General features: G+C 37.9%; 2 protein-coding genes across 5 annotated transcripts in view; one reads left to right on the forward strand and one right to left on the reverse strand.

Annotated features, from left to right (window-relative positions):
- LOC127794487 (pentatricopeptide repeat-containing protein At5g57250, mitochondrial) lies at positions 1 to 5,859 on the forward strand. The gene is made up of 2 exons (XM_052325621.1): positions 1 to 3,535; positions 4,302 to 5,859. Exon 1 carries the CDS (start codon positions 182 to 184, stop codon positions 3,458 to 3,460), a length of 3,279 nt encoding a protein of 1,092 aa, XP_052181581.1. The 5' UTR covers positions 1 to 181; the 3' UTR covers positions 3,461 to 3,535; positions 4,302 to 5,859.
- The window catches only part of LOC127794488 (glycosyltransferase BC10-like), a 24,882-nt gene continuing 13,886 nt past the window's right edge, over positions 5,675 to 16,670 (reverse strand). For all 4 annotated transcript variants that reach the window (XM_052325623.1, XM_052325624.1, XM_052325622.1 and 1 more), the window contains 5 exons: positions 16,537 to 16,617; positions 7,985 to 8,047; positions 7,759 to 7,881; positions 6,241 to 6,279; positions 5,675 to 6,138 (listed from right to left, as the gene is read on the reverse strand). In XM_052325623.1, coding sequence (XP_052181583.1) covers positions 6,010 to 6,138; positions 6,241 to 6,279; positions 7,759 to 7,881; positions 7,985 to 8,047; positions 16,537 to 16,617 — 435 coding nt within the window. In that variant the 3' untranslated portion in view covers positions 5,675 to 6,009. The remainder of the gene's footprint in view (positions 6,139 to 6,240; positions 6,280 to 7,758; positions 7,882 to 7,984; positions 8,048 to 16,536; positions 16,618 to 16,670) is intronic.

Below are 16,670 nucleotides of genomic sequence, written 5' to 3' on the forward strand. Positions count from 1 at the left end.
GAAATTGGAACCTAATAAAGAAGGGCGGATGCTTGGGCTAAGGGGCAGAAATTGACGAAGAACTGCCGACAGAAATGAACCACTCGGAGCCATCGATGAGCACCAAACGGTTTTCTTCTCTCTCTTCTTCTTCTTCTTCTTCTTCTCATGAGCAGAAATTGACGAAGAACTGCTGACAGAAATGAACCACTCGGAGCCATCGATGAACACCAAACGATTTTCTTCTCTCTCTTCTTCTTCTCATCAGCCTCAGCCCAAAGCTCCAACCTTGCAATCTCTCCTAAAAAGTGGTTTCAGTCCAACCCTCAAGCACTTCAATCACTTCCTCCACTTTCTTTCCCGAACGCGCAAATTCGAAGCGATCATCTGCTTCTTCTCTCAAATGAACTCAAACCACATCAAAGGTAACGCTTCCACTCACACATTCTTTTTTTGGGCTCTCCTCCATGAGCACAGATATGAAGAAGCCCATCAGTTCATCAAGACCCAGATGGAGAATCCTTCTTCGCTACCGCGGCGTAATCGCATTTGGGACGCCCTAATTCGGGGGCTTTGCGTCAACCGCAACGAACCAGAAAAGGCGCTTTCCATCATGCGGGATTGCTTTAGAATTGAGGGTGTTTTGCCTTCTTCTTTTACTTTTTGTTCCCTGATTCATAGTTTTTGCTCCCAAGGCATGATGGACAAAGCAATTGAAGTGTTGGAGATGATGACCGACGAGAAAATCAATTATCCGTTTGATAATTTCGTCTGCAGTGCAGTAATTTCTGGGTTTTGTAGGATTGGGAAGCCTGAGCTTGCGGTTGGGTTTTATGAGAGCGCTGAAAGTTCAGGTGGTTTACGGCCTAATGTTGTGACGTATACGGCTCTTGTGGCTGCTTATTGTAGATTGGGTAGATTCGAAGAGGTCTGCAATTTGATTGCTAGGATAGAAAAGGAAGGATTAGCTGTTGATGTGGTATTTTATAGTAGTTGGATGCATGAATATTTTAGGGAAGGGGTTAGTTGGGAGGCATTAAGAAAGCATAGAGAGATGTTGGAGAAGAAAATAAACCCGGATACAATTAGCTATTGTATACTTGTAGATGGGTTCTCGAAGGATGGAAATGTGGAAAAGGCAGTAGGCTTTTTAAACAGCATGAGGAAGGATGGAGTGGAGCCCAATTTAGTTACGTACACTGCTATTATGTTGGGGTTTTGCAAGAAAGGAAAACTGGAGGAGGCCTTTGCTGTACTCAAGATGGTTGAGGACCTAGAGATTGAAGTTGACGAATTTACATATGCCATTTTAATTGATGGGATCTGCAGGAGAGGTGATCTTGATCGTGCTTTTGATCTGCTTAATGACATGGAGAAGAAGGGAACTTATCCTAGTGTTCTTACATACAACACTGTGATAAATGGGCTGTGCAAAGCTGGGAGAACATCTGAAGCAGATGAAATCTCCAAAGGCATAGTTGGAGATGTTGTCACTTATAGTACATTGATACAGGGATACGTTGAAGAAGAGAATGTCATGGGAGTGTTGGAAATGAAAAGGAGATTGGATGAAGCTGGAGTTCGTATGGATCTTGTTATGTGTAATATTCTTATTAAAGCACTATTCTTGGTGGGATCATTTCAGGATGCTCTTGCAATTTACAAGGGGATGCCAGAAATGGACTTGGCTGCAGATTCCATTACTTATTGTACATTAATTGATGGATACTGCAAGGTTGGTATGATAGATGAGGCTCTTGAGATATTTGATGAATTTAGGGCAACATCAATTTCTTCAGTTTCATGTTACAACTGTATTATTCATGGGCTCTGCAGAAAGGGCATGGCAAGTGTGGCTACAGAAGTATTTGTAGAACTCCATGACAGAGGTTTTGTTTCAGATGTAGGTACTAGAATGATGTTAATCAAGGCAGTTTTTGCTGAGAGAAGTGAAGGGGTACTAAATTTAGTATACAAAATTGAGGATATGAAGAGTGAAATATTTGGTACTTTATGTAATGATGCAATTTGTTTCCTATGCAAGAAAGGGTCTTTTAGGTCTGCCTGCATTGTGTTTTTGTTAATGGAGAGTAAAGGATCAGTTGTTAAAAATAAGTCTTATTATGCAATCATGAAGGCGCTTACTGGTGAACACAACAAGTGTTTCACTCAGCCTCTTTTGAATTCCTTGTTGAAAAGGTATGGAATTCTTGAACCAAGAGTAAGCAAGATACTAGTGCATTACTTAAGTGCGACGAATGTGAACAATGCCCTTAGGTTTCTCAATGCGATGAAAGAGATCAAGTTCACTGTTTTCATCCCTGTTACCGTTCTTAGAACACTTACAAGTGATGGTAGAGCTTTGGATGCTTATAAACTTATCACTGGAGCAGAATACTCTCTTCCTGTTATGGATGTGGTTGATTATTCAATGGTGGTTGACGGCCTTTGCAAGGCAGGACATATGGGTAAGGCGTTAGATCTCTGTATTTTTGCTAAAAGGAAGGGAATTATGCTTAGCATCATTACTTATAATTCAGTTATTAATGGTTTGTGCCAGCAAGGATGTTTTATTGACGCATTTAGGCTATTTGATTCATTAGAGAAAATTGATATGGTTCCTTCAGAGATTACATATGCTACATTAATTGACACTCTATGCAAGGAAGGGTATCTGCTAGATGCCCGGAAATTATTTGAGAGAATGGTAGTTAAGGGTTTTGAGCCAAATACACATGTTTACAACTCATTGATTGACGGATATTGCAAGGTAGGTCAAATGCAGGAAGCCTTGAAGCTTCTGCTTGACCTCAAGACAAGGTGCCTTGAGCCTGATGAATTTACAGTTAGCTCTGTCATCAATGGCTATTGCCAGAAGGGTGACATGGAAGGAGCTCTTGAATTCTTCTTTGAGTTCAAAAGGAAAGGTTGTTTTCCTGATTTCTTGGGTTTCTTGTTTTTGATAAGAGGCTTATTTGCTAAGGGAAGGATGGAAGAGTGCCGTGATATCCTAAGACAAATGGTTCAGACACAATCTATTGTGGATCTGCTTAAACGAGCTGAAACTGATGTTGGAGCAGAGTCTATAGGAAGTTTTCTTGTCTCTCTGTGTGATCAAGGAAATATCCAAGAAGCCATCATGATCCTTAATGAAGTTGGATCGATGTTCTTCTCTGTTGCAAGGAGGCATGATGTTTATGTTGGGCCTGAAAAACTAAAGGAGCTTTTTGATGGGGGAGCTCCTGGTACAGTTGAATGTAAGTCTTTAATGTCCACCAACGGAAATGATGAGGAATTTGAACTAAGCAATGTGCAGCCACTAGGGAAAATAGTGAAAGCTGATGGTAGCACTGATAGAAGTTATTTTTTGCCTGATTTTGATTTTTACTATGCCCTACTTGCTTCACTCTGTTCAAGAGGGGAGTTGGGGAAGGCTAATAAATTGGCAAGAAAGCTCTGCAATTCAGAGAGAGCTTGTTGATGAGCCTACAATACGATGGCCTCAATAGATACATTTGCTGCTCCTTTTCATGGACCATCCAAGTACCACCTTCAGGTATGTGCTATCTTTTATTTCATTTTCTCATTGATTAGTTCTTTTTATAACTTTTAAGTAGGTGCTAGATAGACTGTTGTAAAGATATTATACCCAGAATAGGTGCTCGTTAGACTTTTGTACCCAGATTTCTTGTGTGTGCCTGCTTTTTTATATTGATTTACAATTATCTTATTTTATTGCCCTGGGGAAAGTACCTCTCTCTCTCTCTCTCTCTCTCTCTCATACTTTGAACTTTAAAAATGAAGAACTCCTAATAGCAATTAAATTAGCTTAGGATGTCCGCTGTGATGTGCCTCTTTAACTACTGATTAACAAAAAAAAAAAAAAAAATTGTGGTATTTTGCGATATTAGTAGGAACTAGGAAGACGTGTGTTTTATAGAATTCCAGTTGCATACTAATAAGAGGACATAGCCCTAGAAAGAACACTTAGGCCTAGGCTGGAATGTCAAAAAAAGAGGATTGTCATTCTGTTGTTGCTAGCGCTAGATGCAATGAAAATTAGCTATGCAGATGCATCACCGTCAACCACACTTCTGCTCTTCTCTCATCTTCAGTGAACTGCCTCTGGCCTATTTGTGGAGGGGCTTGATTGTATTTGCATCAGATAAGTGTCCACAATGCCAATCATTGTGGTTTGGCTTGTCAGAGCAACCTCACCTGGTTCTCTCGTTGGTTTTGAGCCTTCCAATATCTTTATATATATATGTGTGCGTTCTGTTCTCTAACTATATATGCATACTTGTGTCTTTATTTTGAACCAGGGGCATGCTCTACAAGTAGTCAAGAAAATAAATTCTAATTGGTCATCAAGTAGTTCGTGGTCAATCCTCTGGAAATACGGGCTGCTTCGCATCAAGGTCATAGCCTAGTTATTAAATCCATAACAAACTAGACACTTCCTAGTACACCAAACCGAGCCTTTTGTTTTGCCTAGGATTCTGCCCGGTATAGGCTGTAAGTATAGCCAAATACTGTCGTGCCAGCAATGTGCCCTCGCTCATTCTCTTAACTCCTATTCCCCGTCAGTCTCTTGCACCCACTCCCCAACTCTCTCGCAGTCTCACTCACCTCTGCCTATCCCCTCCTAGTAAGTTTATATATACATACATATACATATATATATCATCACCAAATATCTGTGCAAAGAACCGGGCCACATCCTCTATCTGTTCAGAGATCAGGCCTATCTTTTTCTTCTTTTTACTCCTAGCGTGATTTGCTTCTGTACAGAGAGGCCTCCTCAGCGCTATATATACGGTACGTTTTTTCATTGAGAATCATTTGTTAATTTGGAGATATTGTTATATTTTTATGTTATGTTCATTTTTTTGTTTGTTTACACGACATGCCCTTGACAATAATGGTGGTTTTTACGCTGTCATTTCTTATGGAAAAAAAAAAATATCATGTTTCTACTTATATTGTATTTATTTGTATTACCAATATATCCAAAATGGCGGTTTCACTAGTACCATAAGGTAGCAATGAAAATTTTGGTTTATTGTCTGTCTTGGTATGCCACTCGCAGCTGCTGAAATGTTGCAGCGTGGACCAATCAAAGCTTTCCACTTCTGCACCAAGCAGCTCATACACCTCTTTCAACAATAACCAACCAATCTTTAAATCCCGGATAGCTAGATGTCGCTCCAGCGTCAGTCGATACGCCCACACCCCTATCAGACGGATCTTCGTAATGCCACCGGGTTGATGTCAACAAGTTTATCCCACACTTATGCCTACTGGGTTTAGATCAAATAGGTTACTAAGCACTTGTAATGGCGTCAATAACCAACTGGTTATGCATTTACAGAGCGTTCACAAGCCAAACGAGATACCAAATTAGTGGGTAACATTTGACTCAATGGAGGCACCAAATCCACAGTGACCTGCTTCCACTTCCAGCGTCCATTTCCAAAAGCGACTGAGAACAGTTCCGATCTCCCATCGGTTTCAGTAAATAAATTCGCAAACTGCTCCCGACCACTTCGACAAAACACCTCGGTAAATGGGTGGTTCTGACGAGTAACTACAGGAACTCAGCACCATGAAACCACAAAAAAATTCAGAACCTTACCAGCAGCCAACCTATATATATGATTTGGCAAAATTTGTACCAAAACTCGCATTTTTCAACTTTTACAGAAGGAAAAGGTCACAATTAATCGCACTATAATAAAGTACCCAAAATTTTGGTCAAAAACGGCTACAATTGCAACACAAGGAGCAGAAAAATGGAACGCTGAATCACCCATCCCCAAGGCTAGCAAGAACCTGTCAACCAATTTTCGGCTAACCCTTGAGCTAAAAAAAGAGCCAGGTGGTGTGGGAGGACGCGCATTCGTTCCTTCTACAGCAAGAGCAAGGTGCTTTACAACATTGTAAGCTACACAGAGAAATGAAGATGAAGAAGGGGGTCGCGGACAACCAGTGGTCCGACCAAAGAATTATAGTTCAGATATCATCAGCCATTCAAGCTTTTGTGTAATTGGAGAAAAGTAGCAACAAGTTATCCAGAGTTTCTGGCAAGAACTTTCTCGCAAATAAATAACACGGCCGTTGCATTCCATTCCACAAGCATGGTCTAACTTGGACTTCCTTCTGCAGGAGCATAGGATAATAAGGTATTTAGATAAGAACTTATAACGGCCTGGAAAACCAAACTTGAAACTGAAGGCTGTAACTTCAGAAAGCACAACATACCCTTTCATCGCTTGTAACATGCACACTTTCATCAATAGACTGCAATATAACAAAATGCATGTAGTTAACTCTTTTTGAGTCCTAAAATTATTACAGAATGTCATAGATACTGTAGACTACATAACTAGAAACACTCAGCATATTGCAAGTATCCACCATCCCGGCCCTAATTCTCACGTCCTGATACCAACGTTCCCCTCCATACTAGTGTTACTCTCTTCAAATTTAAAATTAGATACGCAAAATCAGTTCGCTAAGTAGTCTTGCTTTTCAATGAAACAACAATTACTCCTAGAATAGAAAAATACAACAGGCAATCAATCCATCACCATCTCTAAAATACCATCAGCAGGAATCATGGATGGGGGTGGGGATAATCTAGGGGTGGTAATGTAATGTAATGGAAAAAAAAAATGTAAAATATGTAAAATACTTTTTCCTTATTAGTGAAATGAATGGAATTGGAAAATGTTAAACAAGAAATAATAATTAGTACCCTTATAACAAAAATATAAAGTTTTAATATGTCAAAGGTACATTTAAACTTTTACAAAATTATTAAGGTTATTGTTTTCAAGACAAACAAATAAATAAATAGAGCTTCTAGTCCATCCATTCTTCCCCACTTCAGAGGAAACAAAAATTAAGGATTTAGAGGAAAATAAAACATAACGGTGTTTTCATTATTCCCATTCTATTCCACTATTATTATTTTTCCCAAACAGGAAAACCCTCTTTCAAGTTCCAACCAATTTCCATTCCATTCCCCTCTCCCAAACACACTGTTAAATATCATAAAATCCTAGTAGTTAGAATTTCTAATTGCGTGATTCGCGATTCAAATTGTGCGATACAATACAAATCTGAACTATTAGGGAATTGAAATTTGGGAAGAATCAGAAGTAAATCAGTGAATCGAAAGCGAATCATGAATTGGTCGATTTTTATCCAATCCATATTTAGAAATAAAACCAGAAAAAATGGAGCACCCATCCATCTTCTAACAATATTTATATTCTCTGTAGGTCCAAGGCACTTAAGATTGATAGAACAAGAAACGGTAAAATTGTTGAAGGTGAAGTTAAATTAATTGATGCTGAGAAGAAAGAAGATAAAAGAGGATAAAAAATATGAACAAGAGCATATGCTTGTACTCAATAATAATGGTGAAGAAGAAGATATTGATGATGGCTTTGGCCTTGAGGATGATTAGTTAGAACTCACAAGATGGTGATCTTAACAATTGATACGCTTTTATTTATTTATTTAGTACTTTCAAGATGTTAGATATTTTATATGAATATTTAATAATTTTTCTTTTAGCAATATGAGATTTGTGCTTGAATTTTAAATATTTGTGAGTTTAAAAAATATATGTTGAATCTTACAATTTGATTCGATTCCCGACTCTCGATTAGCAGAACGAATACATCTATTTATAATTTGAATCTCAATTTAACAACTATGCATGCGATAGCAAACGAAAATCTAGGCGCAAGATGGAGGGAAGAACCATACAGTGATATTTCTGAAGAGCTCAGAAGTAATATCACGAGCCCTGTATGATTTTGGATGCCACTTCCCTTCAGACCAGTCAACATGTGTCACTGACCAGTTTGCAATGCCGGCTGGATCAATCATCTGAAAACACGAAGGAAGTCACTTTTCCACTTTCCAATGGTATTAAGAAAACGAAAGCTGAAGACCAAAAATTAACCATAAAGAGAATTAGTGATATCCTCACGTGGAAAAAGGTGGGCAGGTAGTGTTCATCTGAGTAACAATTGCGCGAGCCCTCCATACCTGGCTGTAAATACCAAAAACATTATCAGTAAATTGTTGCTAAAAAAACAATGTCCACAAATTCCATATTTCCCAAAAATTCAGCTTATATAAATACAGAATTCACTTTTTAGGTAAAATATTGTAAACTACAAACAATCATGGGGTAACTGCAGGCCAATATCCGCTGGTTTAAAAATTATGAACAAGGGCCCAAATTGAAGAAAGATTTATTCATCTAAAAACTAACATTTGAGTAAATATGGTACATGCAGACAACCAAAAAAGAGATAAAAGCAACACCTCACACTGTAATAGAACTACAATTATTTTCTACTAGTATTCTGCATCTTAACTGCGAAGAATCTCTTTTTGTCTCCTAATATTTGCAGACGTTGCCAATTAGGCTTTGTGAATAATTAACAAATTAACTTTGGCAACATTAAGACACTACCTAGCTAATACAGTTCAATACTAGCTCAATGTTTTACCAATGCCAACTATGCCACTTGAAAATTTCTACTTCCAACTCAACCAGATAAAAGTGACTACGAGGTTGGTCAAGCACTAAATTTCAAGGGATACCAAAGTAAGCCTTGATAACCAAATAACAAGAAGGCAAATAGAATGAAGCAAAAACAAATACATAAATACACCTGGAGAAAGGATCAAATAAGCAAAATGGAAGGGCCGATACAGAACCCCTTTACACAGGCATAAAAAAGAACCATTCCGCTCTAGTACTAAAATTCTTCCCTTTGGTAGAATAGACCAATTTCAATACCTAGACTCAGATCATACATGAGTGAGTTTAGCAAATATTTTCGCCATATTCCAACCGGAGGAACTAGTCGAGGAATAGTTCGTCTTTTGTCTGGAACTATAAGCTAAAAAGCTACATGATGTTTGGATTGGATGAGATGACGATGCAAAGATGGATCCATAGCAAAACTCGGACATAATAAGGGTAGAAATGGATGGATTTTGGAGAAAATAAAGGTAAGCAGTGACAATGAGGGAAACTGATTAAGACCATATGGGCGCTTACATGAAGAGCGATAAGCCCTTATTAAGAAGAGTGACACAAGTAAAGACATCAAGTGGCGGAGTCAGGACCATGGGTCGGGGGGCATTACTTAATTGCCCCCCATCTTTTTTATTTCAGGGAGACTAAGTATTAGAAGGCATAATAATTTATATGCACAACATAAAAGGGTCAAAGGGCAATTTTAGAAGTTGAGAGGGGGCAATTGCACACCCTCAATTGTATGTAGTTCCACCCCTGACGTCAACTATTTAAATAGTTAATTCATCTACCCACAGAGAACAATATAGTGTCCAAGGCCACCCCAAAACCCATTAGTCCCACTATAGCATCTTCATTTACTCCAGCCGGTATTTAATATAGGCATCTACTTCAACTGATATATAAAGATAAATTAGATGACCACTGCAGTATCAAGATAAAACCACCACTACAGTTTTGAAGCTCCATGTATTTGCTTCCCACACTCGTTTGACTCTTAACAAATGAAAGCATCATACTGCCCTTAAATTAAGGACTTCAGATGTCAATTGTATCACGCTAGTAGTAAGATTCGATCCATTTGTAATACGTCTGTTTGTGGAAGGTATCATAAGGGTGGCACAACCATACACCAAATGAATCAAGGAAAAACAAAATCTTTCACCAAAACTGCACTCCTATAAAATCAATAAAAAAGACCCCGATCCACAAATTTTACAAAAGCCAAAAAAGAAACAAACAGACATATACGAAATGCCATGTTTGAGTCAAAAGAGTACTAGTCGCACAAATTTGGGTCAGGTACTTGCCCCAAGTAAAAACGAACAAGATTGTAGTATATTTTACTTTCATATGGGAGGGATATTTGGCAAATAAAAAGTTGGGATTATGTTATACACAAACATTAAACTGGGTCAGGTTCAGAGAAAAACGGCATATGCATTACCCGGCTCCATGTTGGGTTTATTAAAGCCCCTATAACCGCCATATACCCATTCCATCACGATCAGGTTGGGATATATGTCCAGATCAAAATAATCATGCCTATCCAGTAAAAGAGGAAGGCAAAAGACCAGTAAGCATGGTGCATCCAACCAAACAGGTAAAAGAAGAAAATACTGCCTCTATTGTTCTTCATCAGCAGACAAGAACAAGAGCCATGCCTTTTATTGTCTTTGTGCCTCAGTACAAACTTGTATAGCCTTTTGCTTGTGCAATCCTAATTTCTTCTTGCCTTCAGTTGAAGAACAGTTTAGAGGAGGCTGCTTTCCCAATTTATTGTCTTGTGCTTTTTGCTAGCTTCCTCTAATTCACAATTAATTCGATCATTTGAATAATTTAGTTTCATATGCCACCCGTGTATAAATGTAATAGTAAGTTTCATGGTAATTTCAAAATCAACTTTAGGGCTTTTATTGCCATTTATTTTCCAATATAGGGACTTTATTTTACTAGTATTTATCTGGCATTTTTTTAATCTTTGAATGAAATGACATATATATATGTATGACCAATAAAATACATACTGACGCAGCGTGTAACGCGTGTATAAAGAAAACACACAAAGAAATCCTTGAAACAATAAGTTTCAAGTACCCTTGAGAGAACAAACTTCAACGACCAAAGTTGGACTTTCAACTAGGCACAAGAATCGAATCTGCTTGCAAGAAAAAAATGGAACTGGTTTGCTAGAATTTATTGAATAATAAAACTTATTACAACCCCTATCTTCTAGGTATATTTATAGAGTTTAGTTAATCTATCTAATATTTGTAAACAAAATCCAACTAGAATAAAACCATCCAACTAGAATCCTAATAAAAATAAAACCCTAATCAAACATAAAGTAGAATTAACATCTTAAAATATATGAAGTATTACAATACTGTTCCGACGTTATTGTTTGGGGCTGCCTGATTTGGGTCGGGTCTTGATCGGTGACCGCATCATTTACCTCCACTTGAGAAGAATTCGTTCTCAAATTATAATCTGGGTATGACAACTCAACATCGAACAAATACAAAGAAAGATCAGTAATATTGAATGTTTTGGAAATACCCATATGATTAGGCAAATCCACAACATAAGCATTATCATTGACCTTCTTTGTAATCTTGTAAAGATCATACTTCTTTGGCTTAAGTTTGTTTTATTTTACTGCTGGAATCCGTTCTTTCTTCAAGAATATCATGACTTCATCTCCAACCTCAAATACCTTGTGTTTCCTATGCTTGTCAGCTGCCGCCTTGTACTTCTCATTCGCCTTGTGCAACTTTTGCTTGACATCCTCTTGAACTGCTTGAACTTGCTCGGCTAAGTCACTAGCTACAACATTGAAACCTAGTACCTTTGGCAACTTTACCAAATCCAATGCATAATTAGGAACTTTCATATATACGATGGGAAATGGTGATCTTCTTGTTGAGTTATGGCTAGGTCCCATTGTCTTGGCTTGTCTTTACAAACACTGTGAATCAGATTTTCCAATGTACGATTCACCACCATTGTCTGTCCATCAGTCTAGGGATGCGCTGTGCTGCTGAAATTCAAAGATGAATCGAACATCCTCCACAAGATAATCCAGAAGTGACTCAAAAACCTTGTATCACGATCCAAAATAATAGTTTTAGGGATGCCATGTAGTCTAACAACCTCCCTTAAAAATAGTTTGCCTGTAACTTCTACATCTATTGTCTTCTTGCATGGAAGAAAGTGCGTCATCTTGGAGAACTTGTCAACCACTACAAAAACAGAATCCATACCTCGTTGGGTTCATGGTAGACCCAACATGAAATCCATAGACAAATCTTCCCAAATAGCATTGGGAACAGACAATGGCACGTAAAGACTGGCATTAGAAGATTACCCCTTACCTGTTTGACATACAACTTCTCACTGAAAAATGCAATTGGTCTCTTCTCTTGGGACAACTCAGCACCTATACCCACTCCACTCGCATCACACTCAACCTCAAACAATTTGTCAAAGCTTGGCAAAGCTAAGACAAGAGGGTATGTAACTTTTCTTTTATCAAGGCAAAACTCTGGTCTTGTTCTTCACTCCAATGGAACTTCACTTTATTTAAACACTCAGTAATTGGAAGCACAATACTACTAAAGTGTTTGATTAACCACCTGTAGAAAGTTGTTAACCCATGGAAACTCCTCACATCATTGACATTTTTAGGGGTTAGCCACTCTTTAATAACTCGCACTTTTTCCTTATCTACCTTTATGCACTCTTTGCTTACAACAAAGCCCAAGAACAACAAGCTCTCACTCATAAAAGTACACTTCTTCAAATTAACATAAAGTTTGTTTTCCTTCAACACCTCTCGAATATGCCCCCACATACTCATCAATAGATTTACTGTATATTAAAATATCATCAAGATACACCACAACAAATTTACCAATGAAATGACGTAGTACCTGATTCATTAGTCTCATAAAAGTGCTCGGTGCATTGGTTAGTTCAAAGGGCATGACTAACCACTCAAACAAGCCATCTCTCGTCTTGAAAGTTGTCTTCCACTCATCTCTAAGTCGAATTCTGATTTGATGATAACTACTTTTGAGGTCAATTTTGGTAAAAACCACAACCCCATCAAGTTGATCAAGCATGTCATTGAGCCTAGGAATTGGAAACTTGTACCCAATAGTAATCTTGATGATGGCTCTGCTGTCAATACACATCCTCCAACTCCCATCTTTCTTTGGTGTCAATAATGCTGGCACTGCACATGGACTCATGCTAGTCTAAATGTGTCTTTTTCTCAACAATTTCTCTACTTGCTCACGCAAAATATCATTCTATCTAGGACTTATCCTATAGTGTGATAGGTTAGGCAAGCTAGCACTAGGAATCAAATCAATGTGGTGTTGAATATCCCTCATAGGAGAGAGTTCATTAGGCAACTCCTCAGGAACCACATCATGAAATTCCTCCAACAATCCCTACACCTCCACTGGAATTTGATTCACTTTCAGTGGCTCACTCACGCTCTCCGCCTTGACAACTAACAAGTGAACCTCTCAAGTATCCCTACACTCCCTCACAAACTCAATGTGTTGATGTGTAATAGTAAGAAAATTTCGCCCCTCCACTTTAGAAGCTTTGGTTTGGTTCTTTTCCACTATGGGTAACAAAGTATAACACACACCCTTTTTCTCAAGCTGATATGTGTTCTTCTTACCCAAGTGCTTAGCATCCAGATCAAATTGTTAAGGCCTCTCGAATAAAATATGGCAAGCATCCATATGAACAATATCACAATAGACTTTGTCAAAGCACTTACCAATAGAGAAAGACACCCTACAGCGTTCATCTACAAGTATGTCACCAACTTCTTTAATCCATCCAATCATGTAAGGGCTTGGATGTTTTTCAGGAGTTAGCTGCATCTTCGCCACCACGTCTCTTCCTATGATGTTCTCCTAACTTCCACTATCAATAATCAACTCAAAGATTTTTCCTTTCACTGTACACCTCGTGCAGAAAAGCTTATGCCGCTGAGTAATATCTTCATTCTTTTGAGATAGCATTAACTTCCTCACTACATAGGTATACTCTCCATGTTCATACTCTTCTTCGTCATCCTCCCCATCAAGCCTGCAATATACTTCCTCTTCAGTAACATCTTCCTCCTCCCTTTCTATAATATTAATTGATTTTCTCCTTGGGCAATCACTAAACCGGTGTCCGACCTCATTACACTTGAAACACTTTAAAAGAATAGGTTTTGCATAAGGCTTCTTGGATTTTGGAAGATTAGAAATAGTATCTCGAGTGTTTCCCCCCGTTGTAGCCTTATTAGGGTTGATTGTATTAGGTGGATTGAAAGGTTGCATTCCCTAAATCGACTTGCCTCTATCAAAAGCTATTTGTTTATTGTCGCTTTTTAACAATTGGTTTCTCTCCGCCAATCTCAGAAACTCAGAGGTATATTCATTTACACTCTTCATTCCCTATGCACATCTTTGATAGGCTTCAAACATGTATTGTTCATAATCATGGGGTAAAAACATACCTCTTAACAGCTGCTTCATTCGTCTCCATATCTGAACTGGGTGTCGGCCTTCCCTTAATCTCGTCTCTCTCAATCGCTCCCACTAAACAGATGCACCACCCTTCAATCTGTAAGGCACTAACTTGACTTATCGTTCATCTGGGATCTTCATGTATTCGAAAAATCGATCAATCTCAATGATCCAATCCAGGAACCCCTCAATATCAAGATCTCCACTAAAGGTAAGAATATGAACCTTTAGTTTATACTCATCATTATCCCAATGGTTGTGTTGATGCGCATTCCTCCTAACCCCTCTACCACCAAAGTTAGCTATTGCTCGACCAAGATTATCCTCATCATCACTATCTTCAATCATTGGTCTTCTAGGATTAACAAGGACATGATTAATGGGTGGTCTTCCCACTCTGGCTTGATTCACCCCATTATTCAGATTTCTGTCATCATCAACTCGTAGTAAGGCGCCCAATTGGTTGTTGATTTGCTCCAATTGTTGCTGAATGGTACGAGTTACTTCCCGTTGTTCTTTAATTGCTCTCCAAATTGCGAACAACCCCTGATCATCGTCACGAGACTGGTTGCTACCGTTACCTTCAAGATTGGCCATTTGATTGGTTGATTAACCGCTCTGATACCACTTAACGCAGCATGTAAAGAAAACACATAAAGAAACCATTGAAACAATAAGTTTTACCCTTGAGAGAACAAACTTCAACGACCAAAGATAGACTCTCAACTAGGCGTAAGAACCAAAGCTGCTTACTGGAAAAAAAAACAAACTAATTTGTTGGAATTTATTGAATAATAAAACTGATTACAACCCCTAGCTTATAAGTATAATATAGAGTTTGGCTAATCCATCTAATACTTGTAAACAAAATCCAACAACTAGAATCCTAATAGAAATAAAACCCTAATCAAACATGAAGTAGAATTAACATCCTAAAACATATGAATACTATTCCGCTACTGTTTCGGCCTGCCCAGTTTGGGTTGGGTCGGCCCTGAGTCGGGTCTTGATCGGTGACAGCATCACATACTCTTTATTGAGCCAGTTCATCATTGAAAAATTGTCCATGCTACCGACATAGTCATGCTTGTAGTTAACACAACCTTAGTTGGTGATGCTTTGATGGGAGGCTTCTGGTTATTTCCAAAGAGAAACACCCAATAAGGCATTCGGTTAAGGATGCTTCCACTTGAATTTAAGCATAAACTTAAATTTCCCATTTTTCTTGTTCTTCCCCAATGATCATTTCATGGACAACTCAAGATGCTTCTCAACTTATCAATAATGAAACCCACTCAAACTTTCATGATTTCAAACTTCATCTCAAGCAAAAGTTATAATCCACATGTTAACAATTTCTAGAAACATCCACCAACATTTCCGCCCACACCCAGAGTTGCTTGAGCACATTCAGATAAGTTCAGCAACCTCAAGTAAGGCTTGGTTACACTTGAAAGAAATGATTGTTTGATAAAACCAGATGAAATACTAATGGCATATAATCTTTTAAAGAGTTAGAAAAGGAAACGAGGCATAACAATAATCCAATTATAGTATTAATTCAAAGGAAAAGATAAAAGTACCCCATAGTACAACACTATCTAGCAAAGCGTCTAACTACTGGACAATCAAGTAACATATGTCTAAAACACAGTAACAATCAAGGAATTAGAAGGCAAAAACAAAATGATACAACCATTAAAATGCACACCATAATGATATGACAATGGCCAACAGTAAAGAGATAGTGGGAAGCTTCAAACATTTTCACATTAGCTGAATTCAGATCCCTTGTGCATTGTCATCAAAATCCTATAAATGAATTAATTACTACCAGAAGTCATCATCTACCATAACTCCAGATGATCAATCACACGAAAGAGAAGATCCAGTTTTACATTAACACCCTATATCAGGAGTACCAATATCAATAGGTAGGTAAAGATAAATTATGGATAATCAGATCAACCAATTCAAAAGTACAGAAAATAAACTGGTTTTTTTCAGTTGGAATGCAAATGATAAAGAGAGATGTACAACACAAACAAGTTGGAAAAAACCTCATGCAAAATGAAAGCAGTCTAAAAAAGGTGGAAAACTATACACACATAGATAAGCACAACAAAGGCAAAACTAAAAGCAAAAAGTTTTTGTTGCGTGTCAAAATTCATATCACAGCCAAGGCAAACATGTCATAAAGAATTAAAAAAAAAGAAAAAAAAAGAAGAGAATAAACCCTTTTTCTCATCTGGAATGATAATACAAACAAGTTAAAACAAGACCACATGCAAAATGAAGCAGTCCAATAAAGGGTGGAACACTATGCACGCATAGATAAGCACAATTACAATAAAACTCAAAGCAAAAGTTTTTGTTACATGTCAAAATGCATATTTTACAGCCAAGGCAAACATGTCAAAAAGCAATCATGTTTGAGAACCAAACCACCTTGCAGTAATCATGGAATTTCGTATAGTAGAGACTGTCGGCCATCACTATCAATGCATGTTGGCGCTTCATTGTGAACCACTGCATAAATCAAAATGAAATCAATCTATTTAAGGCTTAACACAGAAAAAGAA

This window comes from Diospyros lotus, chromosome 2, assembly GCF_014633365.1.
Source record: "Diospyros lotus cultivar Yz01 chromosome 2, ASM1463336v1, whole genome shotgun sequence".
NCBI classification, from domain to species: domain Eukaryota; kingdom Viridiplantae; phylum Streptophyta; class Magnoliopsida; order Ericales; family Ebenaceae; genus Diospyros; species Diospyros lotus.

What these genes read in the sequence shown, in the direction of transcription:
- LOC127794487 (XM_052325621.1), top strand. Translation starts at nt 182, where the DNA reads ATGAACCACTCGGAGCCATCGATGAACACCAAACGATTTTCTTCTCTC.